We start from the raw sequence: 26,578 nt of genomic DNA, 5'->3' as shown, positions 1-26,578 counted from the left end.
GACTTAATTTGAAAAAGTCGTAACTAAAACTGTCAGATAGATGTAGAGGATGAAAAAGAACAACATGTACGTCTCAGAATTGTATTTAAAGACATTACATGTGTGTATGTTCTTTCCCCCGCCGTCATTAATTAATCACTGTAAACCTTCCCAAAGCTGCCTCAGTGTGTTTGAATGTTGGATGATGATCTTCGATGCATCTCAGGACACTTTGTTCTGCTCACATCCCGACTGCAGCCTCGTCCTCCGTCTCTCCATCTGTATCTGTGCTTCTGGGAGAAGACGTGGATGTAATCAGCGAGCGATCACCTGCACCTTCACCTGTTTACACCGACGCCTCATCCTGGAACGCAACCGCACAGCCGGCCCGCGTCTCAGAATCAATAAGCAGCGCCAAGCACAAGCCGTGAATATGTACTTTTGTGCGTTTGGCGTGGGTGTGAGCACACGTGTGGGCGTCTGTCGACTTACAGTCGGCTATATTCATTTCATTTAAATCCTCCCTGACTTTGAGTTGCCGTGGTAACGCAGTGGAAAATGGAAGATGGCTGGCCGGGGAGATGTTTACAGACACACGGACGCGAGCTTGTTTCTGCACTCGTTTGTTTCAGACTTTAATGTTTCCTGAAGGAGTCAGTTTGTGAGATACAGCCAGCATTTTTATTTGTTTATAAGATTTAAAAAAATTAACCCAACAGAGTGAAGATACGTGATGTCATAGATGTTTATGAGTTGTGGAGATGTCTGCTGAAGTTAGCAGGCTAACCAGCTAGCCACAGCCAATCCTGTCTTGTATTACTACTTTCTACCGACTAGAGGCGCTAGTCTGATTCAGCTGGGAGATGTTCGCTAGCTGTTAGCATAACCAGTGACAAAATAAACTCCCAAGAAAACAAGTACTCAGAAAAATACAACCATACACGGTCTGAATTTTCTGTATTTAACCAAACTAAGACGAGTTCAGTTGTCTTGTAGAAAACACTTTAAACTCGACATCTTGGTCGTAGTTTGTCTTTCAACAATCCCCTCTGGTTTGGTCGAAATGATTCCATAATTCACAGAGAAAGATCTGAAAATATTCCACCTGCTGCTGATGTGCGACTCATGTTTAGTGGTTCTCTGCTTTTAATGGGCTGTACTTGTGTTTTTCTTACAATTACAATACAACAGCTAGCGTGGAAGCTAATACATCGGATAGTAATCGTAGTTGCCCTAGTAAATAACAGAGGTGGAGTTCATCGTTCTATGTCGAGATTCAGTTCCTGTCGGTCAGTTCTGCAGGAAGAATCGTTTATGACGTTTGTTTGTTTGTTCGTTCGTTCAGTCGCACTTCTGGTACAACGTTGTTCAGCGGTGAATCATGTAATGCTTCAAGTTCTCAGCTTCTCGTTCTCAAACGATCGTGCTAACGGTCAACACAACACTGTAGTTCAAGGCCAATACATAGACAACTTCATGATTATGTGGAAAATTGACAAGGGTGACTGACTGACTGTACGATGAGCTGCGAATGAAATGAAATGGGTTTTTTTCATGGAAACAGTTGCTTTGCTTTCCTGTTTCTCATTTACTAAAGTTCGACGACAGTGTCCTAGACTCAGCATATGATTGGCTGGATCTCAGTCCTCTTCACCACTCTGATAACTAAACAGTGAACAACACAGAGACAAGTGTGTGTGAAAGAAAGAACGAACGAGAGAGAAGTGAAAGTTGAATCAGGTCAGTTAGATCACATTAAAGAGTCGTCCCTTCAAACTGATTAGTTCGCAAACGAGCCATCTTTAGTAAATACATCGACCACTTTGGCTGTCACAGTGGCAGTGTCTCTGGGCTCACAGCGAACAGGGCAGCCCGACAGACAGCCAGCCTGTAGACTCGACCCAACGAGCCCAGAGACAGATACTACTAGAGTTACACTGTGCTGCCGACGAGAAAACAATCTGTTTATTCTGATAAATACTGCATTTCTCTAACCTTTGTTTTTGTTTTCTGTTCCCACAAGCTGCAAGCTGTGTCACTCTCTATAGCTTTCTCCTCCCCTCCTCTTCTCTCTCCTACTTCTCTTCCTCCTCCTCCCCTCTTTCTTTCAGGCTCCCTTCTGATGGACCACGGCCCCCTGGGACCATCCACCATTTCCGGGCTCCTGCTGCCTTGAAATACTGACTGATCTGGATCGTCACACCCCGGGCTCTCCTGGATCATTGCTCTCCTCTGCTTCACTATCTCCTCATATCTTTATTTCTGTAAATCTTGATCCCTCTCTCTGTCTATTACTAATTATGTTGTGTGGCCTGCCCTCTTCCAGGTCAACATGGTGGACAGGAGGTCGTCTGGCTCAGGCTCCACTTGGTGATGCCTCGTCCTGCTCGGTCGTCTCCTGGTTCCACTAACATTGCATAACTTGTATCAGATCTTCTGTCGATGTACCTGTAAACTGTGAATTGTTGCTCTTTTCTGTACACACAACATCTATTGCACGTCTGTCCGTCCTGGAAGAGGGATCCCTCCTCTGTGGCTCTTCCTGAGGTTTCTTCCATTGTTTTTTTTACCCTGTTAAAAGGTTTTTTTTTCCATCAACATGTGAAGTTTTTCCTCACTCGAATCGAGGGTCTAAGGACAGAGGATGTTGTTCACTGTACAGATTGTAAAGCCCACTGAGGCAATGTGATTGTGATTTTGGGCTATATAAATAAAATTGATTTGATTTGATTTGATCCATGCAGCGATGAGCAGCTCCTGAAGAGATCAGTGTGTTTACCGGGGAAACTAGAGCTCATAAATGGCCGTATCAGAAACGCAAGAAAAACAAACATAACCAGAGCTACTGTGTGACGAAACAGTTTGAGTCAAGCAGACAACACAACCGATCACAGGTAAAGGTGGAATCCGTAAAAATGTGTCAGTGACAGTTGACGTTTCGGAAACATAATGAAAAGCTGTTTTTTTAAACTACCTTCTGATTCATTTAGTTAAAATTCTAAATAGCGTGTAAGAGAATTGATGTGACTCTGTCGACCTGTTTACTTTTGTTCTGTGATGAACTGAAAGGACCGAAGTGAGAGAAAATAAATGCACAGTGAGGTAACAGTAGCATTCAGGTTGTTTTTCATGCATGAACTTCCTCCGTGTTAAAAGCCCTTCATAAATCTGGCCCGAGGTTTTACACAGCACTTCAGCGTTGGCACAGGCTGTCTCAGTAACACCGTGACATTTTTGTGGTTTGGAAAGAATGAAAATAGAGTTGTGAAGGAGAAGAAAGAAGTAATTCAAAGAGAAAACAACAGACTGTTCGATGGGTAGGACGAAGAGAGAGAAAACACAAGGGCTGATTACAGATGAGGAGGTATAACAAGGAAGAGACACGTCCACAGAAACAATTGGACTGATCAGCTTTTCACTTCAGTCTGTTAGATAAAGATTTTTAAGTCTTAATCCACATTATCTACATCTACAATCAACGCTTCTCTCTCTAATCAGCTAATTACAGTCACTCAGAACTCCTTGTGCTGAGAAATTCACTGTAACTCTGAAAAATGATCCATATCCATTATTTCCATGAACAAGATGTTCGTACTTGAACTAGTTGTGCAGTCTGGCAGGAATCGGTGTGTTTTATAAAGCAGTGTGAACGTCACATGTGTGAATTAGAGGTGGATTTCATTGTTCGGTGTCGAGATTCAGTTCCCGTCGGTAAGTTCTGCAGGAAGAATCGTTCATGACGTTCGTTCAGTCGTTCAGTCGTGCTTCCAGTATAACGTTGTTCAGCGGTGAATCATGTAATGCACAGTTCTCAGCTCCTTGTTCTCAAAAGATCATGCTAACGGTCAACATAACACTGTAGTTCAAGGCAAATACACAGCTGCAACTTAATGATTATGTGTACTTTTAGACAACACAACAGTTAACAGCTAAAGCTGGTAAGCCAAGAACGAGTGACTGACTGAACGAGAACGATGTGCTATGATCAAAATGAAATGTTTCTTTTCATGGAAACGGTTGCTATACTTTGCTGTTTCTCATTGGCTAAAATTCCTAGACTCAGCATACGATTGGCTGGATCTCAGTCCTCCTCACCACTCTGATAACTAAACTGTGAACAACACAGCGACTCGTCTGTGAGAACGAAAGAACGAACAAGAGAGGAGGAGGAGTCGTTTGTTCGAACTGATTCGTTCGCGACCGACACATCACACGTGTGAATCATGAGGTCAGGTGGCTGCAGATTGATGCTGTCTTACCTTGTCGATTTCCGACACCTCCCTACAATCTGTGTTTTATCAAACACCTCAGACGAGTAAATCAGCTCGAGTGATGCGTGCATGGTCCGATTTTATGTCGAGGGGTACAAACATTTTAATCTATTTCATTTACTGGCAATAAACAACCTCTTGCTTTGGTTTATCATTCTTCAGTTAAAACTAGGACTAGTATTTTTTTCGATTTGCCAATTAATCTAACGTGTCATCTTTAAATTGTCCTGATTATCATTCTGAAAAACAGACACTTAAAAGACATTGTGGCATGTTTTAGTTTATGTTTGGAGGTTCAGCCGGCCCTTCAGGGTTTCAGCCCGTCCACTCCCTCTAACCCAGCAGAGGGACGACAACAGCTGAAGAGGGTGGTGTGTTTACTGGGGAAACTACAGATCACAATCCTCGTTGTTAAGACTGAGGCGAAGCTGCAAAGTGCAGTTACATTTCAGGAGATGCACGTTCGGCAATGGTGTTGGGTAGTTATGCAAATTAACCTATTTATGTAATCAATGATGCCAATTACGACTGCACCGTGTCACGGATTTCAAAAAAAGAAAATGCATCATCTGCGTATTGATTAGCTCACGATAAACCTCATGCGTAACTGAAGGTCGACTAACAGCGCAAAGGAAGTGAGCCTCCACATCTGTACGTGAAGATAACACTAATCTGAAAAATAGTCTGGGTCAACTTTTAATACATCTGAAAATATTGTCGTAACACTGGATATATAAAAAAATAATTTGCGTTGCATAAGGGATTTAATTTTGCAAAGATGCCCTGGAGGTAACATAAAGTCATGACTGTTAAAGAGAAATAATAATCAGAACCGACCGACAGAACACTCAACCATCCTGAGAAGCTAAAAACAGGATACTTACAGTAATTTTGTCACTGAAACATAAAATGCCCTCCTTCACAGCGTGCATGTGTTTTTACACTGACTACTGAAATCGGAGGTTGTCTGGAAAAACATATCTAACAGTGGAAGACACAGATTACATCACATCTGCTATAACCACCAATCAAAACTAGATTTCAGGCTGATGTGTCTCAGCTGCTGTTCGAGTACCTTTAAAGTGGCAATTTGTTTTGAATCGTGCTCCTCAGCACAGCGATCAGCACACAGTGAACCTTCTCTGCACAGTTTTAAGGCTTGACTGTGGCTACATGACTGAAAAAGAGGATAAATGCTCAAGTATCTTAAAAACAAAACAACGGATCTCAAGATGAAGAGAATTATCACCCAACTGTGGAGTTCACCCTCTGCTTTATGGAGCATTTTAGCATCTTTAAGCTGATTGTTTTGGTTTTTAGAACTGCTAACTGTTCAATCTTATCTCTCTTCTGACCACAAGTAAGTTGATAAACCAACTTACTTTTGTCCAGTGGCAGCAAACATGACTCTGGATAACTTGGGAAAGCTTTGGTGACCATCATTAGGTCAAAACGTATGTTAGTCATTCTCATTGTCCTCAGCTGTAGTTTGTGTTTGAGCTAATCAGAAGTGTTAGCTTGCTAACACATCAAACAAAGATGGTGAATGCAGTAAATAACCTGCCAGATGTCAGTGTTTTAGCCTCGCCATCATAAGCACAGAAGCATGCTAACACACAAAATAAAGATGGTGAATATCGCCTGGTAAACATCATAGGCTACTTGCTAAAGATCTGCATGTTTGCATGTTAACACACCACACGAAGATTGTGAAATATTATACCTGCTACACATCAGCCTGCTAGCGTGCTCACACACCTATCAATATGGTGATTAAGATAAATAACCTGCTAAACATCAGTGTTTTATTCTTGTCATCATCTGCATGTTAGCATGCTAGCACACACAAAAAAGATAGTAAACACAGTAAATATTATACCGGCTAAACATTTGCATCTTAGCACGCTAACATGCCAAAGAAAGATGGTGAATATATGGTTAATAACCCACTAAACATCAGTGTTTTAGCCTTTCTACTGTGAGCATGTTAGCTTGCTAACACACAACATAAAGATAGTGAACATAGCCCCAGTAAACAATAAAGGCTACCTGCTAAAGGGCACTATGTTAGCACACAAAGGTGGTGAATATAATGAAAGGTTACACCTGCTAAACATGAGCATGTTAGCACCGTCACCCTGAGCGTGTTAGCATGCTGTTGTTAGCATTTAGCTGGAAGCAGCGCTGTAAGGAGAGTGTCACAGAGCAGCTAGCATGTCTGTGGAGTCTCTCAGTCTGTTTCTACCTCCTCTACAGCACCTGGTGCCGGGATGAATGTCTCCTTGAAAAAAACTTATATAAGCAATCTTAGAAATGATAAAACTCTGTGAATGTTCTGAAAGTGTCCGAGGCAAATCACACACTGAATGAAGAGAACTGAAAATGAATGAAAGCAGTGTTTTTATTAACCGAGGCTGTTTCCTCAGTGTAAGGCTCTCAGGATCAATGAGCGGTCTGTTAACACAAGAGAGTAAAAACACATTCAGAGCTGAACTTCCTGAATCCTTCAAACCAACAAAGAACCAAAAGAACCAATCCTTGAGCCCAAACAGAACATCTGACACAAATTCAAACATAATATTACAGTATTCTCATCTGTTCATGTGCATCATTTAAACCAGACCTATTCAACGTGCGGCCAGCGGGCTAAATGTGGCCGTTCAACGACCGAGTTCTCGTCCGTTTTTAATTTGTTCACGCAAAAATACAGAAGCATCTTCAGTACAAACTGAGGTGATGTACAAGAATCAAACTGAAAAGCTGCTAAGATTAAAATAATTGAATAATATTTGCTTGTTTTCAAATCTGGCCGTCCTAAAAAGGTCGTTGAATAAACCTGATTTAAACGCATCGTTTCGTAGTGATTCTGCTCAGCAGCACCGGATGTAACACACGACCCACCACACATATTCCACGTGTTCTGGGATTGTTGCTTCTGGTTTGATCAGTCACAGACAATAATTTATTTTTTCAATGTTTTCATACACAGACACATCTTGAAGAAAACTCATTTCAAGGGGGGAAATGTATCAAACGTTTGTAAAAGTCAGCAGACAAAAAGCTTCCACCATCGATTCATTCTTGTAAGTTTCTTAAAGTATCACAGTTCAGTTATGGAAAAAAAAAATGCCATTAAACAAAAGAAACAATGAAAAAAGTGACTTTTGTCAGACTGTCTTTTTCTCATTCATCATCTCAGGAAACTGAAATCATAAATATTTGGAACTATTTGATTTATATTGCAGGATCACTCAGGAGAAGAAGCAGTGGTTATGTGACATACATGCATGTTTGTACGTCTATGTTCATGAGGACCGTCGCTGATATGATGAAGTAACAACAACAAAAGGTGAATAAATGTCCCTTTAGTTCGTTAACTCTGAAACCAGAAAACTTCCAAGATAACCAAACTGTCCTCACAAAGATAGACGCACAAGTAAAGACACACACAGACACAAACATCTCAGCAGTTCAAATCAATTGTAAAATCTATAAAACACATTTTATTATTGCTAAACAAAGAAAAAAAAATCATTTAAATAACCCACTGAAGCTGCACCAGCACGAGCTTTTTCTCTTGGCTTCGCTGATATTCAAGTTATCAGGAGACACAGAAGCAGAGCTGGACGATCGAGTTTCGATCGTTTCTCACAAACAAACAACTTGGAAATAAAAAGTCTGTTGAAGAAATTCAAGATCGTTTCAGAAAGCACAAGAAGTTAAAGCTTGAAATCAAGTTTCTATTCCAAAATAAACCTTAAAGGGAAATTCTGTCCTGTAACAACATCGTACTCAGCAAATTAACAGCTTAGATCTGGAAACACGGCGATGTCACAAAGACATGAACAGTCTGACGATCGAACAAAGTTTGGGAACTTTTGTATTAAAGAAGTCATATTCTGCTTTTTGTTTTTGCTTTCCTTTATTGTTTATTGTGAAGCGTTTGTACGCATGTAAAACTTCTGCAAAGTCAAAAAGAGGAGTCGAGCCTTTACTTCTGTAACTTACATGCATCACTATGTAACAGATGTTATATAAATATATATTTTCATATGTTTATCATAAAATATATACACTCCAATATATACTCGTTATTTTAGATCACACTACCTTGCTTGGCATGACCATGGTTGATGTTAACACCTTTTATTTGTTATTAATTATTGACTTATTTTCTGCTGCCTCGAGATGTGTACACCTTTTTCTACTGTCCCACCTGTTGTCTGTTGTCTGTTATGTACGGTAGCACTCGTTAGTGACGTATTTCATATCATATCATATCATATTTCTCATGATTCTTACTTTAAGAGACAAGTAAACAACAATAACTCAGTTCTTCAGTAAAAGCAAGAATGATTAGAACACATTAATAAAGAATCAATCGGAGGAAAATAGGCCATAAAATCTGGATGAAGTTTATTTATTTAGTATTTTATTTTGTGTTCTTACTCATTCTCAGTATAACCTGACTGAACTGTGGTGTTGACGCGTCTGCATTTTTGCGCTAACATAGCGGTCACTAGGAGCAGTTAACTTAAATTTTGAGTCAACACATCCACCACGATTCCGAGCCGCCATGATACCTCGGATGAATTATGGGTGTAATTACTTAACCAGAAGTAGCTAACAGGATGCTAACCCTCATTCTAAGAGTGAATGCTATGCAGTATCATTAATTCATTGAGATCAATCTTAATGACTTTATCCAGTGAATACCACTGACACTATTTGACCGCTCAGTTCAAATTTACCAATTTTTGACCGAAGTGAACCAAGTTCTGGTTCTGGACTGGTGCTAGTGCTGGATCAGAGTTGGTTCAGCATGCAAACCTTTTTATTGAACTGGCTTGATTTCACATCATGGAGTCGACCGTTCAGTCGCTGTATACGTCTCCAGTTTCCCAGCACCGCTAGGAACAACTATGGCTGACGACATCGACTGAAACATTGTCGCTTCAGTTCGTGAAAATATTTTGTTTATTTCTCCCGTAGAAGAGTCACAGCACGCTGCTCTAGCTCTGGTTCTAAATGACATAATTTAATTCCAGAGGAGGCACCAGCACCGAACCAGCACCAGAAACACTTTGGTTGAAACGGGGTAATAATGACTTTCGACTGACACATGCACAAGATCATACTTTTGTTAAAATAACTACATTCACTCTCGTGACTTGTCTTCACATTAGTGATGCAGGAGACATAAGTCACGTCACATGATGCAAATCAACACCACGAATTTCTTCTGATTTTGCGATTTTTCGGATTTTTCAAACTGGGCCCAATTCACTACAGACTTTAAGAAGCAGAAGCAATAATTTAATCTTCCGACTTCCTTTTAGTTGTTTCTGTGTTCCCAGATTTAAGCCGTTAACATGCTGATTACAAAAACTACAAAAATGAAACCCAAGCTGTCATAAATCAGAGTAATCCTTAAAGGCTGACGACAGACACAAACAGAGCGGAGAAACAGCAGTTCAGTCCTGATTTTAACGTCCATGTAGGATGTCAGCGAGCTCTTCTGACTCACCAGATTCCCCCTCGACCCGCTCAGTCTTTTATTAAATCACTGCAGAGACTCCAGAGTTCAGAGTTCAGAGTTCAGAGGTCAGAGGTCAGAGGTCGGGGAGGGCGGCGGAGTCGGCAGCAGTCTTTTAAGTGCAGCAAGTCTTTCAGTCTCATCGTCCTCGTATGTGAGAGTCCACGGACAGGAAGTGACGCAGCAGCAGGCTTTGTACAGACGCACACAGTATGTACAGTATAAAAAGAGGCGGAGTCTACAGGCTGGAGGAGAACCTTCCAACAGCGGAAGGCACCGTGATGGATGGACTTTGTCATGTTTGATCGTCTCTTGACAACTGGTTTGGTTTGAAACTGAAACAAGACGCTGAAATAATGAATCTGTGCACACGCTCATCAGAAAACCCGTTATGTCACCAGAACTCACACAAACTGAACAGTCGGCTGATTATCTATAAAAACAAACCAGGGAGAGGTTTAGAGCTAATCACGAACTATTTTTGTTATTGATTAATCATTTCAGTGTTTCTTTCAGCAAATTATGCCACTTCCATCCTCTTAAATATCTGAATCTGATGATTTTTTGTGGGTTTAGACTGCAAATGAAGACACGCGAGGACATTTTAAAGATAAAATTATTAAATGATTGATTTAGAAATGATCAGCAGATTAATAGATGATGAAAATAATTAATAGTTCCAGTTGTAGTTCAATTAAAATATACCAAAACACAGTTTTCTCACCTGCTTCTCGAGGTTTCTAATACAGAAGCTGATCGCTGCCACGCCAGAAACAGAGAAAAGGATCAATATCAGGTTTGCTCTGATTTCAAGTTATTATAAATGACAATATATCATGTTAGAACAATAAACTGTTTGTTTGTTTGTTTGTTTGTTTGTATGGCAGTAAACTATTAACCTTGTTATGATGTGAATCATTTCACATTAAATTGTGATAAATTATCGTTACACCATAAAATGTTTATCATGACAAGATAAATCTTTTCTTAACATGAATAATAAGATGATTTAACATTGAAAACGTTATTTTAAAAGATATTTAATTAAATTACAACTAGTTATTTTCAAATTGAAACTAGATATTTTCAAGATAAAACAAGATATTTTCAAATTAAAACTAGATATTTTCAAATTAAAACTACTTATTTTCAAATTAAAACTTGATATTTACAAGTTAAAACAGTTGATATTTACAAGTTAAAACTAGATATTTTCAAATTAAAACTAGATATTTTCAAGGTAAAACTAGATATTTTCCAGTTAAAACAAGATATTTTCAAATTAAAACGAGATATTTTCAAGTTAAAACTAGATATTTTGAAATTAAAACTAAATATTTTCAACTTAAGACAAGATATTTTAATATTAAAAATAGATATTTTCAAATTAAAAATAGATATTTTCAAATTAAAACTAGATATTTTCCAATTAAAAATACATATTTTCAAATTAAAACTAGATATTTTCGAATTAAACAGGTTATTTTCTTGTTAAAACTACATTTTATTGTTATATTATCATGGTATATCATGAAACATTTCAATTCATTACAATATAAATGATGTTGTAACATTTCACAATAAAACCAGATGAATAGAAAACATCCTTGTTTTAAGAGTATCAGCCGTCATCAGGCGACATGTTTTCTGTTACAGCAGTAAGTTGAAACGTTTCATGTTATAACCATTAAAACATTTACTGTTATAACAAGAATAGTGTCTCGTTATTATGTGAGAAGTCTGTATGAAGTCAAAACATGAAAATAACTCCAGAAACTTCTCACATTTTCACGTTACTGTTATTTTCTGGCGTGGCAGCAGCCTGCTTTGTCTCACCATGTTGATAGATCTGGTTTGTGGCGAGTTCTGAGTCTTTTGGTTGAAAGAAATGCATGCTGGGATACTTCACACAATAGTCAGCGCCAAAATCCTCCAGGGTAAACTGACAGAGTGAGAGGAATTGTCACACTTTAAAAAACCAGAGCAAATAAAATAAGAGTCTGCACGGCTCGATGCAACGAGAGGAGAATAAGAAAATATCTAAAGGGACAGTTAAAGGGTTATTTCACATATTTATTAACCTTTATGTCCGACATCAGCTGTGTTTCAGGATCATATTTACCAGCGGGACAAGAACTCTGTGTCTGGTTTGAGTCTACAGACATAAGATGACAGCCGGTGGTACATTCAGAGGTATTTCACTTTAATAGCTTAAATCAGAGGCCATATTGTTTGAGGAAGCCATCGAGTGCGACAGGACCAGCTGAGGCATTTCACTGCAGCGATGAACAGACCAGCATCAGCTTCTGTCCGACCGACGGTTTGAACTAAACGCTCCAGTTACTCTTGTCGCTTCAACCCAGACTGATGTATTCATACTGCACATCTGAAACTGGAGGGGTTTTTGTTTTTGTTTATAATAAAATGATGTTACGGTTAATGTTCCTGCAAACCACAGATACATCCATTCGTGCGTGTCGCAGACTACGAACTTTATTGACATTTGTACAAAACTCAGGTTCAGATTTCATGATTTCATTCGAGCTGAATTTCACATCGAGTTCCTCGGGTGTAAGAAAAGATTAATCATGAGTCTCATTTCCAACTCGTTAAATTCTGACGCTTTGGGACGGCGGCCGACCCGGCCTACAATCCCAAAGCGTCAGTATTTGACAAGTTCGGATAATTTGACTCATACTGAGACTGTAGCAGCTGGCATCCTGTCAAATTCATATTTAAACACATTGGATGCAACATGTAACCGGCGTAACTGCTGACTGCTGCTAACTGTAGCTACCATTGGCTGGTTAGCTCAGTTAGTTGTGCAGCTAGCGGTCCAGACTGGGAACCTTGGAGCACAGGGGAAGTGTTAGCATCAACACTGCTAATGTGGTAGCTTCAGTGGCTACCTCTACGACGCTATATGAAACCCAAACTGTTCATTTCTTTACATGCTGCACCTTTTAAATGCACTGTTTTTAAATAAACAGCTAAACTCAAGAAACAGGCTCAGATTTCATATATTTTATCATTAGTTGTTTGTTTTCTTGAGAACTAAGACACTGTTTGGAAATTAGCGACCAAATCTGAAGTTTTACTGCCGTCACATTGTTTCTTCTTAAGCATCATTTGTGTCCTGTGTGACGAAGGCAACGAAAAGGAATAAGCAGGTTTGTAATCAGAACATAAAAGTGATTTAACTCTCAGAGTTTCTGTCGAATGTGACTGAACGACAGTTTCATGTAAAATAACTCGATCTTATCAGTCACGTCCCCAAAAAACTGGCACTGAGGCGAGAAGAGTAACTGGAGCCGCACTGACACGACGAGTCGATTGTCTAAAGGAATCCAAGTCTGAAAAAACTAAATAATAATAATACTATTGATATAAAAATATCTGCAGATGTCGACAACTTCACATCATCACCAAACATCAAAGAGAAAACAAAACAAAAAATCACACGTAAAGAATCAAATTAAAAATAGAGCTTTTATGTGAAGTTGGTCACAGCAGAAGAAGAAAAGTGGTCACAGTCGATGAGCTGAAAGTCACTGGTTTGATTCCCTGGACAAAAGTAAAGAGATCGAGGAACGCTCAGTCCTCCCTTAGTAACCACTGTCACAGTGCCCTCCAGCAAGGCACTTTTACAGCAGGCGATTGTTCCAGTGGAGCTGCAGCAGCTCCCACATCAGTAACATGGACACGTGTGAGTGGATCAGTGTGAAAGCAACAAAACAAACAAACTCAGACGAAACAAAAGAGAGAAAAAAAAAATAATAATCTGTTCATCTCGTTCAGGACGACAGCCGATATTTTAAATAACATTAAACTTTATGGCTATGCTGAAAATATACATTCTGACATTTAGAGAAGGACTATCTTAAAAATACAAATGTGCAAAAGTTGTAAACAAATGAGATCCTGTGTGTGTGTGTGTGTGTGTGTGTGTGTGTGTGTGTCACAGCCTGGTGGGCTCCTCGTCACTGTCGCTGCAGTTACCACAGCAGTCCTGCAGAGGGAGGCAGAGAGCACAAAGTCAACTTGAGACGCAAACGGCCATATTTACCTCCAAAGTGCCAAAGAGGTGATGACTTGACTCGTTCGATTGTTTGTTTGTTTGTTTGTTTGTTTGTCAGCAGGATTACACAAAACCACAATCCACAAAACCTCGATGAAGAATTGAATTTCTTTTTAACATGTTGGGACAAAGTCACTGAACTTATTTTATGGCCCGGTGACCGTTGAAAGCAAAGTTCTGGCTCTGCCCCTTGTTTTGTTTTCGAGGGTGCGTTCACTGACCTGTCGGCCAAACAGCCGCTGCAGGAGTCCCTGTTTGGGTGGAGGAGACGGCTGCCCTCTCCAGTCCAGGTCGGGAGGAACCGTCCCGTCCTGGTGGAAAACATTCAGCTCGTCGAAACACTCCGTCTCGATCATCTGCAGGAACAACACACCACATTGTCTTCTTTCTATCACACGCACAAACAGACACTCTGCAGAACGTGTGTGTCGCTAACGACGGCATGTCTCTGACCTCGTCCTGCCAGGGGATGGAGACGCTGCCTGTGGACACTTTGCTGTAGAAAGACTCGTCTTTGGGCTCCAGCTCCACTCCCTTCACCGTGGAGAACTGCTCGATGTCCAGGACGTCTTTACAGTAGATGGCCTGCGGCTGCAACACACAAACACGAAGCCTCTACGTTAATTTATTTACATTTCAGCTGCACGACTAACAGTCAGGAGCCTGGAGAGACTACAGAAGTTCTTGCTGAAGTTTAAAGGGATATTCCAGTGTAAGTTTAATCCATGGTCTAACACACCGTGAAACTGTGTTAGACTCCCTCTCGAGAGATCAAGTTAGCAGACCGCTAATTTACGGAGTTTTATCAACCTCAGAAACGACCGCACGACAACAATACACTGCAGTAAATGGATCCAAATATAAACCGCCACCAAAAAGCCACAAATAATGCTCAGAACAGCACCAAACTTCAGCAACAGTACAAATAGGGTCTCAGCACATAGTCCGGGGCATCTAACCTCCGCTAGCTTAGCTGGATTTCTATTGTGAAGCTAAAAACAGATTTCAACTCTCCTCCATCAGCTTCCGGGTCGGGGAAGTCCCGACGCGACGATTACCGAGTGCGGTTAGAAATGCTCAATTCCGTTCTTTTCCCTGTCCGCTCTCGATAATAACTGTTATAAACTGGCAGGTAAGACACATATGAACTTTGATTGCTTTTCCATGGAGTCATAATCATACATTTTCATCCATGAGCCGCGGAACTCTACTGCACTCGGTAATCGACTCGTCGGGACTTCCCGTCAACAGGAAGCTGCTGCAGAAGAGTGGTAAATTTAGTCAGCTTTTCAGTAGAAATCCAGCTAAGCTAGCGGAGGTTAGATGCCCTGGACTATGTGCTGAGACCCTATTTGTACTGTTGCTGAAGTTTGGTGCTGTTCTGAGCATTATTTGTGGCTTTTTGGTGGCGGTTTATATTTGGATCCATTTACTGCAGTGTATTGTTGTCGTGCGGTCGTTTCTGAGGTTGATAAAACTCCGTAAATTAGCGGTCTGCTAACTTGATCTCTCGAGAGGGAGTCTAACACAGTTTCACGGTGATTTAGATCATGGATTAAACTTACACCGGAATATCCCTTTAACCGTAACAGCGTGAGTAAGAAGTGAATCTTACAGGATATGAAAGCTTCCTCCCTGTTACTCTGTGTCTGTATACTGTGGACTTACATCAGGAATGAAAGGCGCCTGCAGCATGCCGGCCTCCAGGCGTTTGAAGTTGATGGAGCGGAAGATGGGATGGGCTTTGACCTCAGAGGCTCCTCCTCCCAGACAGCCCAGCCTCTCAGCGGGATCTTTGGCCAGAAGCTGGAGGGTTAAAAAAAAGAGAAGGAGTATATAACAAACAGGAAGTAAGTGTGTCAGGAAGTGTTTTTAAAACACTGAGGTGTACTATTATATTACGGTCAGATACGGAGCAGATGGCAGCTCCAGCATCCACCCACCATTTTACAGAGGGACTTGGCGTCCTCGGAGAACTTGCTGGAGTACTCCTCCTCCACCTCCCTCACCAGCCGCTCCACCTCCTCCCTCTTGATCTTCTTCTTCCTCTGCTGGAAGGGCGACTGGCCCTCGATCATCTCGTACAGCAGGCAGCCCAGCGCCCACCAGTCGGGGCTGAAGGTGTAGCGCTCGTTTTTCACCACCTCCGGAGCTGCAGGAGAGACGGAGGAGATTCAGACACACAGATCCAGTTCCACCGATCTGCTTCTTGTTTTTACTCGTCAGAGGTTACTTACACATGTAGCCTACTGTTCCCACTCGCCCCTTGATGTTCTGTCCCTCTGGAACATGAACCGCTAAACCCAGGTCGGATATCCGGATGTGGCCTGAAAACACACACACACAGGACCGTAAGACGAGGAGTATCTCAGATTTTCCTGAGTATCAATCTAACTAATGTCATCAATTTCAAAATAAAATCTGATACTAATCAGCTTTTACGGCCTTAAAGGAGAACTTCGGTCGATTTAAACATGCAGCTTCATTGCTCAAGCTACCCTTGACTTGCCAGTACCGAAGACGCGAACAAATTTGGTCCAACCATTACAGAGCTCCGTGAACGGAGACTTAGCATTGACAGCTAACAGCATGGGGTCAGAACTTTACACACTGTTTTAACTACTTTTTTATTCATTTTGAGTCATACACGCTACAGTGCTGTGTGCTAAGGTGTCTGCTGATGTTGCATAACTTTTGGTGTGAGATGTGGAGCATGTTAAGACGCTTAAAACACAGTGTAAAGTTCTGACCCCATGCTGTTAGCGTTCAATGCTAAGTCTCCGTTCACGGAGCTCTGTAATGGTTGGACCAAATGTGTTCGCGTCTTCGGTGCTGGCAAGTCAAGGGTAGCTTGAGCAATGAAGCTGCATGTTTAAATCGACCGAAGTTCTCCTTTAGGCAGGTTATAAACTTCTTTTTAAAGTACAAAGATGTTAAATTATCAGCTGTCTGTTCTTCTGAATGTTTAAAACTCAGCCTGCTGTTGTTTTACTTTATATACTTTTAAACTTTTACTGACAAAAACTGTTGATTGTGTTGTTCTGTTGTTTCCAAACGGACCAAACTCAGGTTCCGTCTTTACTAAACAACCAGAGATCTGTCGGCTGTATGTGTTTCAGTCCGCTGGGTTTTCAAAGGGAGATAAATCCAGCTCTGAATAATCATGACACTCCTTCATCTCTCTGGGATTTCAATCATTTTTTAATCAAGTCTAATTGTCTTGTGTGAATAAACTCTTCAGCAGAGACTCTCTGGGTTCATATGAGGCCGTTCTGATGGAGTCACAGCGCCCTCTGCTGCCTCACAGCAGGAAATTACACAAACTGAAGCTGAAATACAAACACTGATGGACTTTACAGCCAGAACAGTTCTGCATTTAACACAGAAACAGCTTCACATGATCAATAACAGGGTCTTCTATTACAGAATACGCTGTATGAAATGTATAATATCTTCCGTCTGTCATTCATAGAGCTGTCGAGACTTTTTCTGAGACTCACCGTGGTCGTCCAGCAGGATGTTCTCTGGTTTGAGGTCTCTGTGAGATGTGAGAATAAAGAGCAGAGCCGATGAGACGGGAAGAAACAGTCAGACGATGAGATAAAACGTCTGGGAGAGTTGAAGCTCACCTGTAGACGATGCGTTCTCGGTGCAGGTCCTCCAGCCCGCAGCAGATCTCTGCGGAGTAGAAGACGGCTCTCCTCTCGTCGAAGCCCGCGTCGCCCATGTGATAGATGTGAAACTTCAGGTCTCCTCCGTTCATCAGCGTCAACACGAGGCACAGAGCGTCCTTCGTCTCGTAGGCGTACGCTAAACTCACCTGGAGACAGAAGCGGCGTCACGTTGAGAGAGGTGACGAGGAAAACGCGTGAATGTGAAACCGCAGACGCGACGAGGACGTGTTCGTGATTCTCACCACAAATCTGCTGTTGACTTTCTCCAGGATCTGTTTCTCGTTGAGCGCCATCGACTCTCCTTTCCTCTTCTTTATCCTCTTCTTCTCCAGCTTCTTACAGGCGTACATCTTCCCCGTGGCCCGTACCTGACACGCACACACCTGCAGGGGGAGGAAAGAGTTGACATTTCATTTGTACTATTTCAGATCTGTAGTTTATGTTGTGATTTCTCGGTGAGAGCAGGAGGAACCTGGACAAGAAAATGATCTCCTGTTGTCAGAAATATAATATTTGAAACAGTTTCAATACTCAGTTTTCTGCAGCACTGATACCAGACGTGTTTTCTCACTGTCTGAATCATTTTCATTTATTTCTGAGGGAGTAATGGATCTTAATCAGGCGTATTTAAGTGGTTGTCATCTATGATCCTGATCCAGCTGTTTTAATTATGTTTGATTTGACTGTTTTGGTGCCGTTCCGATGAGAAAAGCCCTCTGGACTGATTGCAGTAGATTCAGATCAGCTGTTGTGTGCACAGTGTGGAGACGTGACTAGTAATTAATGATTCAGAGCGGCTCGTGCGTTCTCCTCGCAGCCAATCAGAGCGCGACGACGCCCTTCTTAAAAGGGGATGGGGAGCGACACACCTGGTGTTTCTGATCGTCCGCGGAGGAAACTGAGATTTCTGTACTCCTGTACATCTTCACTGAACCTCTTTTATATTCAAACCTTTTTAAACATATTTAATTTCACGTGGGGGAACTTCAGAGGGAGGTAAAGGGAAGAAGAAGAATTCTGGTTTTGTTATCACTGAAGAGGCTTTTGTGTACATTGAACAATGGAGAGCCAATCTGGAGGCTTTAATTCAGAACCAGTTGGAGTTTTTAGACCCAAAACAACTGGACAGAACTCAAGATGTGACAAAACTACGGCTGAGATCACTCAGTCGTTGTCTTTTGTCTATAACTTATCAGAAAATCGTTAAAAAATGTCATCCAGCGCATTTAAAACACTTGAATCAGAGAATTTTTGGTGTTTTCTTACACCAGTGAATCAGAAAGCTGGTGACTGACCGAACAGTTGATCTCTAATCGATTAATCGTTGCAGCTTCAGTGACTTCAATCTGTTAATGGACGATGAAACAAACTATGTGTTTATCTTCTCACCTGATAGACAACCTTCTCTACCTGCCCTGATCGATCTCTTCTCTGTCCAGCAGGTGGTGCTGTAACTCACAGACCGTCTTCAGTCTCAGATCTCAGGATTTGTGGCTGTAATGGGTCATAATGAGTCTAATCTGCAGCTGTCGGTGACTGAGCGGGCTGTGAGGAGCCTGCATCATCAACCGACAATGAAACGGTTACTTGCTCCAGTTTTACACTTAAATCCTTTTAACGTGCTTGAAGTGAAACAACAAAGATCTGAAGGTGGAGCAGCTCTCTGAAGAATTTGATTTGCTGACGGAAGAGAAACTGTAAACTGAGGTAAAGAAGGATTTATTGTGACTCCGCTCACATCGTTTATGATTTATTTACTCCGTTTCCTGGAGAAAACACTGAGGCAGAACTCAGATGGAGATTTACAGACGGCTGAAAAACACCTGGTTGATACAAAACAATGTAAAAAGTGCAGAAACTGATGAGACAGATACATAACTTGAATAATAAAAAGCATTTACAGACTGGAAGCAGCAACAATCAATCAAATATGTATTCATGAAGTCAACCTAAAGTTTGGATATTAAAGGAAATGTTCAGAGACGAAGAAAAAGAATCCAGCAGTTCATCGTCGTTACTCCAAATAAATTATCTATTAAAGGTTTTTCTTTCAATTGCAATGATCAGTAGAGTTTGTTTAAGATAAGACGGATCATGTCCACATATTAATGAGTTGTTCTGTTTTGTGTTAAAGTTTTACTCACCTCTCCAAATCCTCCTTTTCCTAAAACTCGGTACTGTCGGAATGTGTTTTTCGTCACCGGCTGCCTGTCGGACACAAACAGAAACACACACTGTAACACACACTGTAACACACACTGTAACACACACTGTAACACACACTGTAAGGCAACTTGAGGCAACTTTGATGGAGTTCACAGATAAAAATCACAAAAAAAATCACATAAATAAAAACAGTCAAACGCGACCACTGAGAGGAAACCACAAGGAGTTTAAAGGACCTCGGGACATCTCGAGTCGAGTTTTTGGAAAACCAAAACGAGTATTTTTAGCCAAATCATGATGTTTCATTACGATAACCAAGTGGTTTTGTGCCTCAACCGAACCAGAGCGTGAACACATCGTGGTGACGAGGGAGAACGTTTTAATTCATCTTCCGTTTTGAAGACACGTTCTCTGCCAACATTTGTTCTGCTGATCGAGTCGGTCTTGCGACAGATTTGGGAATTCAGTGACCCTGTTGTTTGTGAAAACTTCTCCAAAGCCCACTGGATGAACGGAAGAATTCAAGGTCGTCAAGCTCACCAAGTTCCTGGAAAGATGACATGCCACACATACTCTGAGCTGGTGGGGAGGAGGACACGCAGACGCTCCATCTGTCTCCAACTTCTCTTTGTTTCGCCCGTTTCTTGTTCTGTCTGTCGTCACCATGTGGATTCAGGTCTGATCTTGTGTATCCACGTCACTACGCGGGGATCTCCGTGGGACGGACGAGCTCGTGATGTGGGTTCATCAAACCCAAACACTCCGGCCCGCTGCAGGCCCGACTGTGTTCACAGCATCAGTGAGTCTGGGAACCAGCGGCGCTCCCCGAAGGGACCCGACCCGGATAAAACTCTCTCTGTCTGTAAACAAAGCTCGTCCAACTCATAACAACAATTACTCTCATGACGGACTTATTTCCACCGCAGCAAATTAACAATTATGTGCTTCGGCGCTGAACTACGGGAGACGACAGCGTGACAACAACTGAGGGACGAGAGCTGAGATCCCAGCTCATCCTGGGAGTTCTCATCAGAACCTAATCTGTTGAGCGGATCAACTTTTTTGGCTGCTGCGGTTTTGATCCAGTTAAGCTGCTATTTGATCTGTTATTTTCTCCATGGACTGACGAGTTGTTTGGTCCATAAAATGTCAGATAACAAGTCAAAGATATTCAGTTTACTGTCGGAGAGGAGTGAAATGATTTAAGCATTAATAATTCAGATGATGGGACAGATACTTATTATGTACAGTTATATGTTGTTTGTCTGCAACAAAAATTATTTTCTCGGTCAGAAAGTAGAAATACTTCATCACTGCACTTCAGTTGGTGTTTCAGGTATCTGCACTTTACTTGAGTCTCTCTGCGACTTCTCCTCTCTACATCTGGACACAAATATCTGAACTTTCTCCTCCTCACATTTTCAAAACAGCCTCGTTATTTCCCAACATCATAAGACTGATTTAAACCAGCGGACAGACGCAGCGAGACGAGACAAAGCCGTAAGAATCCGTAAACAGACAGAGAGGGAGACTGGAATGTGGAGAAAAGGCGTGTTAGTGTCTCGTATCTGCAGAGAGTTTCTGATTTTCTCTCTTTGTTGCTGCTCGGGACGCTTTACCAACCCAACATGTGTCTGTTTGACGTCCTGGGAATGAGACTCAACAATCAGCTGTCTTTGTGGTGCGTTCAGGAACAGCTGGGACAAATCCTACCGATTCCACCTTTAAAGGGACAGTGTGTAATATATCAAGTATTTAGCGCCATCTAGCTGTGAGGTTCTACACTGCAACACTCCTTTGCTCACCCCTCCCGTTCTGAAGACGTTGGAGACGTTCCGGAAGCTACGGTGGCCCTGACGGACAAGAAACTCATTTTCAAAATATGGACTCTTTCCCAACAGCGTCGAGTGTTTCTACTGATTCAAGTAATGAGGTAAAGATGTAGTTAGTTATTGTTATTGTTAGTGACGAGCGCTTTCACTGAGCTCCCTCTCAGTTCCACAGTCAAGCTAGCTCTGAGCGACAACACGTTTAGCCTTACTACGTAGTACCACGTAGTGCTTTGTGTCCCTCTCGGCAGTCCGTAGTTTGTTTAAAACCGGAAAGACATGGCGGCCTCCATAGAGCTTGCCCCTGCTATGTATATTCAGATAGGTAATTCTTCGCTCAGGAGGATAAGTCAGATTGTTGGCAGAGGTAACTGTACACCAATGAAGACGAAGACGTTGATTTGAGTTAATAAATTACTTAAATTGTTACACACTGTCCCTTTAACTTTAATAGTCTTTGAATTCTCTTAATATGAAGTGAGCTTCAGTGAGCTTTGACCACAAATGTCCTTCAGAGGGAGACTTTTTACTTTGATACTCTGATAAGAACCTTCTCCCTGTATCATCTGAATCACAGCAGGATCACTGCTCTCAGTTCTGCTGTTTTTTTTTAACTGTGAAACTTTGCCGTTGAGCAACTTCAGGCTCCCCTCCTGAAACATGTAACGGTGATATCACCGTGACGCTCATCGATTGCGTTGTTCTCACCCCAGTAACCCCCGAGGAGGTGAGGACACCGAGGAGAGGAAGGAATGAGGCAACTCTCCGAGCGTGTTGTTACTGGTTACTGTGGCGGAGTTTAGAGCTAATGTAGCTGCTAAATGAGCTGTAAGTGCTCTGAGTGTTTGTGTATGTGTGTGTGCGTGTGTGCAGAGACAGTACATTATGCTGATGCACATCAAAAGAGAGCAGAGAAGAAAGGAAGATGGAGACGAGGAGGTTGTATTAAACTTTACCTCTCCAGCCACTTCCACTGGAGGAACCGGTTGTAGTACATGCTGTCGAGGTAGTCTGCGAACGGCGCCACGCTCAGGTAGTCGTGGATCAATCTGGAGGAAAACACAACACACGGAAGTCTGAACACGCTGCAGCAAATCAGTGTCAGAGCAGCAGCTGATCATTAACCCAAGATCCATTTGAGTTAGTCAATCAGCTGATTAGTGGCCTCGAAGAAGATCAGGAACACATTTCAACGGCTTCTCCAGTCATAGGATTTGCTGCTTTTCCTGTTTTACGTCATTATAAACTGAATATTTTGGGGGGTTTAAAGGGTTATTGAAGACATCAACCTGAGCTCAAGACAATGAATTCACTGTAAAAGTAAACAATAGTTTAATCAATGATCCAATTAATTGTTTGTTTAAACAGGAGGCTCGTTTAACAGCAAATCTGTGCAGATAACTCCCTGAATGACGGTGTAGAGCTGAAACAACGAGTCGATAAGTCATTTAGTTGCTCGACAGAATCAATCAGCAGCTATTTCCATTATTGATTAATAATTCAATTTATGCTTCAAACAGAAACCTCTCCAAAAATCCCCCCAAAAACCAGATTCTCTCTGAGGATTCTCTGCAGGTGTTCGTCTCATGTGACGGTGAACGAAATGTAAAGACGTCACCATGAAACCATATAAACCAAATTACTCGATCAATAATACAGAAATGACTGACTGCAGCCTCAATACAGACTGTTGATGAAACACGAGTGAGTCAGCAAAGTGATTTTTGAAGTTTGCTAACTAAATGCATCATTAGCTCCTGTGTTGGCCTGGATCAAACAAAAAGATGAATGAATTTGTAAGAAGATAAATGTTTAATTGCTTCATTCAGGAGTTGTTTTGTCAGACGTTAAATCTGAAATTCATCCAAATGTTGGTAGACGTACAGGATTTAATCATCCTCTGAAAACAAGAAGCTTAACTGAGGTAATATTCTGCTGCAGCGAGCGAGTAACAGGAAGGATTTACTCCTGATATGAGTCCGCCGACATATGAAACAGTCCTGATGAAGGTCACTGTCAGACTCACGGAGGAAAACGCACTTTAACATAGCTGCTTTTATAATAAATGTGTTGCTGGTCAGGAACAAAACAAACAACCCTGAGATGAGGAGTCACATTTCCACATTAAACCTTAATTGCAGTTTTATTAAATCTAACTTATTTGGAAAATACTGCAGGAAATCGTCAGACGTATCTCTTCCAGGCGGAGGAGAACAAACCGAGCTGGTTTCTGTTCTTCGCTGTAGTGAGCTGTCTTGTGCTTGATGCGTCTTGAAACACAAACTGGCCTCCGCTGCCTGACGCCCACGCGACAAGCAGGAACAGAGCCGCCAGAGGATGTTACTCAACATGTGAGCGTTGTTTATGGAGCCAGCGATGAACTCTGCCTCATCACAAAGCAACAAGACATTTGATTCTGCAGTATTTCTCTTTAAATCCGGTTTGTATTCGTCTCTTTACTCTCTTCTTCTGTGATTCTGCTTCATCACAGCAGCAACAAACATGATCAGAAACCGTCTCGATGAATTTAACTTCTCTTTGAGTCAGACGAGTTGATGTTACAGGTCTGAAGCTGCCCCGTCGTTAATCTTCATCACGCTATCTGAGATGATAACCGAAAGAAATAAGGTTGTGAAAAGTGAGAAGGACGATGCATGCTGGGATACGTGACTCTCCCTCATTATAATCTATTCTTTGCAGGCAGAAAGAACCAATCAGTGGTGTTGCTGATGCAGTTCTCCTCTGGGCCGATCAGAACCGAGAGACTCGGGTCACAAGTTCATCACAGACGAGTGATCGTAACAATGTGGTGTCAACAACTGATACTGTGATTGTTCTGACAGATATTGTGATTGCGATATAATTCGTGATGATTACGGATGATTAAATATTACACCACAGTTTTCATTGTCATTAAACAACTGGTGAAATCATGATGATGTTGCATCTCTGCAGCGACACAACATTTCATTAAACTCAGTCATATTTTGATTTTGATTATTTTGTGATTAATTGTGCAGCCGTAGTAACCATTATAGATTTTGTAGTCACCGTTTCATCATTTATAACAGATGAATTTATGACACAACACAACATTTTAATTTAAAGGTTTAACTGTGTGTGTCCCCAAAACGTCAAAACTGAAATAAACCAGCTAGCAAATACTGTCGTGTCATGATTTTATTGATTACGACTAGTTTAACGTCTTCTTTATCGCCCCGATGACGTCGGTGCTGCGCTGCTTTCTAACATCCGACACATTCATAACGAGGAATGATGTGAAGTCAGAAACAACGTGATCAGAGTTAACCGCCTGTTTTTTAACCGCGTTTATAAATCCCACTAATACACGGTCATTTCTGAGTAAAAGTGGTGTTTGTATCATAATGTCTCTTTTTATTAAAGAGAACAGAGACACTCAGTGACGCGTTTAAGTGGCGGTCAGTAGAAAAATTGGTTAATCGCTGTGTAACGACTTCAGGCTCATTAACAAACAGCGAACAAACAGTTCAGCTGTGTTTGATTTTAGCTCCAAACTCGTCAAGTGGAGGCTCAGGACTCGTGACTTCACTTAGACTTTGAACCCAGTGACTGCAAAGAAATTGAGGTTTCTTCCGGAAAACCCGCAGAGCCGACGTTCAGGTTCAGGTTCAGGTTCAGGTTCAGGTTCAGGTTCAGTCCGTCGAGCGTCTGCAGGGCATTTCTTCTGATCTCCGTTCATGGTTGTCGCTCCACCACAGGATTTCTTTGAGTGTTGGGAACAGAAACCTCACGGAGACGCTGATCACTGAGGCTCTTTGTTTGAGTAGCATTTTTTCTCTGGTCTAATCTCACATCATGTTATTTATCAGGGTCAGGGTTTTCTTTCACACATGATTCTGTTGTTTAAGTGGTCACTTTTACCACTTTCACTCCTGCAGGTGAGTTAATGTGGTCTAAACCTCCGAAACTTCACAACAACTTATTACAAATGGACCAATTTCTGTGGGAACTCTTTCACTGGACAGTTTTGATGATGTCATATGGACTCATCAGAATCTTTGATCAAAAATAAACAGAATATTTGAAGGAAAGACAAAATGTATTAATTCAACAGCTTAATTACATTTTCTGTCAATTTTACGCCTTTAAAGATATAATATGTAGGAATTCTGCAACCTCAGTAATAGATTTTGTTGAGTTGTGCTCTTACACTGAGAGACTACCAGAAAAAAACACAACTTTACTCAAACTAACAGTGCGTTTCACTCAGTCGTCCATCGTTACTTCAGTCAGCGGTCAATATTTTAGTAAATAAACACCCGACGTACCTATTTATGACAGAAGAGGTGTCCTAGATAAATGCCTTTCATGTTGCACATCTGGAGAATGTCGTTATGTTGCCGACACTGTCATATTTTAATGCATAATATCATTTGGTCGCCATTTTAGCAGCTGAAGGATCGTGTCATGTTATAATGGAGAGGACGGAAACTTTCCCCCGAAGCATAAATCATAAATGATGCGCGGCTCTTTAATTTCTGTCGCATAAATAAATCAGGATTTACACTCTGGTGTGTTGTTTCTCTACACACAAAGTATTTATTATTTGCTTACTTAGCAGAAGCAATTATTAGAAATAAATATTTGAAAAACAACAATGTGCAACTTCCTTATTTCCAGCAGTAGACCAACACTGAGAGATGCATCTGAATATATATCTTGGACCATAACAAAGGAGCACAGGTGGGACCCCTGCATGAGATCTTACTTGGTACAGTCCTTGAAGAGCTCTTTGCAGGCCTCCTGCTGCAGCCTCTCGGCACACTGAGCCATCATGGCCTCCTCCACCTCAGGCACGTGGTCCTCTGACTGCGCCACAAAGAAACAGATGAAGTCCAGGTAAACACGGTGACTCAACTCTGACAGCCGACTCACAGATGAAAGCCGGATGAACGGGGTTAAAAGACTGAACGCTCTGCAGACTTCTGCATGTTCAGACTTGTATGTTCACAGATACAGACAGACTGAAGCACACGGAGAGAGACGAGAGGTATCATAGGAAG

General features: G+C 41.5%; 1 protein-coding gene and 1 long non-coding RNA gene across 3 annotated transcripts in view; one reads left to right on the top strand and one right to left on the bottom strand.

Moving 5' to 3' along the window:
• Positions 1 to 13,256: 13,256 nt before the first annotated feature.
• Positions 13,257 to 26,578, bottom strand: part of grk6 (G protein-coupled receptor kinase 6) — a 45,863-nt gene continuing 32,541 nt past the window's right edge. The window contains exons 5-16 of one of the 2 annotated variants that reach the window (XM_030438759.1): positions 26,284 to 26,384; positions 22,490 to 22,582; positions 19,683 to 19,746; positions 17,781 to 17,921; positions 17,494 to 17,684; positions 17,365 to 17,402; positions 16,102 to 16,191; positions 15,808 to 16,016; positions 15,533 to 15,670; positions 14,318 to 14,455; positions 14,086 to 14,220; positions 13,257 to 13,795 (exon numbers count right to left, since the gene is read on the bottom strand). In XM_030438759.1, the coding sequence (XP_030294619.1) occupies positions 13,745 to 13,795; positions 14,086 to 14,220; positions 14,318 to 14,455; positions 15,533 to 15,670; positions 15,808 to 16,016; positions 16,102 to 16,191; positions 17,365 to 17,402; positions 17,494 to 17,684; positions 17,781 to 17,921; positions 19,683 to 19,746; positions 22,490 to 22,582; positions 26,284 to 26,384 (1,389 nt within the window). In that variant the 3' untranslated portion in view covers positions 13,257 to 13,744. Of the gene's footprint in view, positions 13,796 to 14,085; positions 14,221 to 14,317; positions 14,456 to 15,532; positions 15,671 to 15,807; positions 16,017 to 16,101; positions 16,192 to 17,364; positions 17,403 to 17,493; positions 17,685 to 17,780; positions 17,922 to 18,069; positions 18,202 to 19,682; positions 19,747 to 22,489; positions 22,583 to 26,283; positions 26,385 to 26,578 lie in introns of those variants that run through there. The other variant, XM_030438760.1, reaches the window with a different exon arrangement.
• Positions 26,287 to 26,578, top strand: part of LOC115594595 (uncharacterized) — a 1,550-nt gene continuing 1,258 nt past the window's right edge. The window contains exon 1 of the long non-coding RNA XR_003986523.1: positions 26,287 to 26,414. This is a non-coding gene — a long non-coding RNA (uncharacterized LOC115594595). The remainder of the gene's footprint in view (positions 26,415 to 26,578) is intronic.

Source organism: Sparus aurata, chromosome 13, assembly GCF_900880675.1.
Source record: "Sparus aurata chromosome 13, fSpaAur1.1, whole genome shotgun sequence".
Taxonomy (NCBI): Eukaryota; Metazoa; Chordata; class Actinopteri; order Spariformes; family Sparidae; genus Sparus; species Sparus aurata.
Note: the sequence above shows the minus strand (reverse complement) of the source record. Positions and strands in the feature narration are given on the sequence as shown.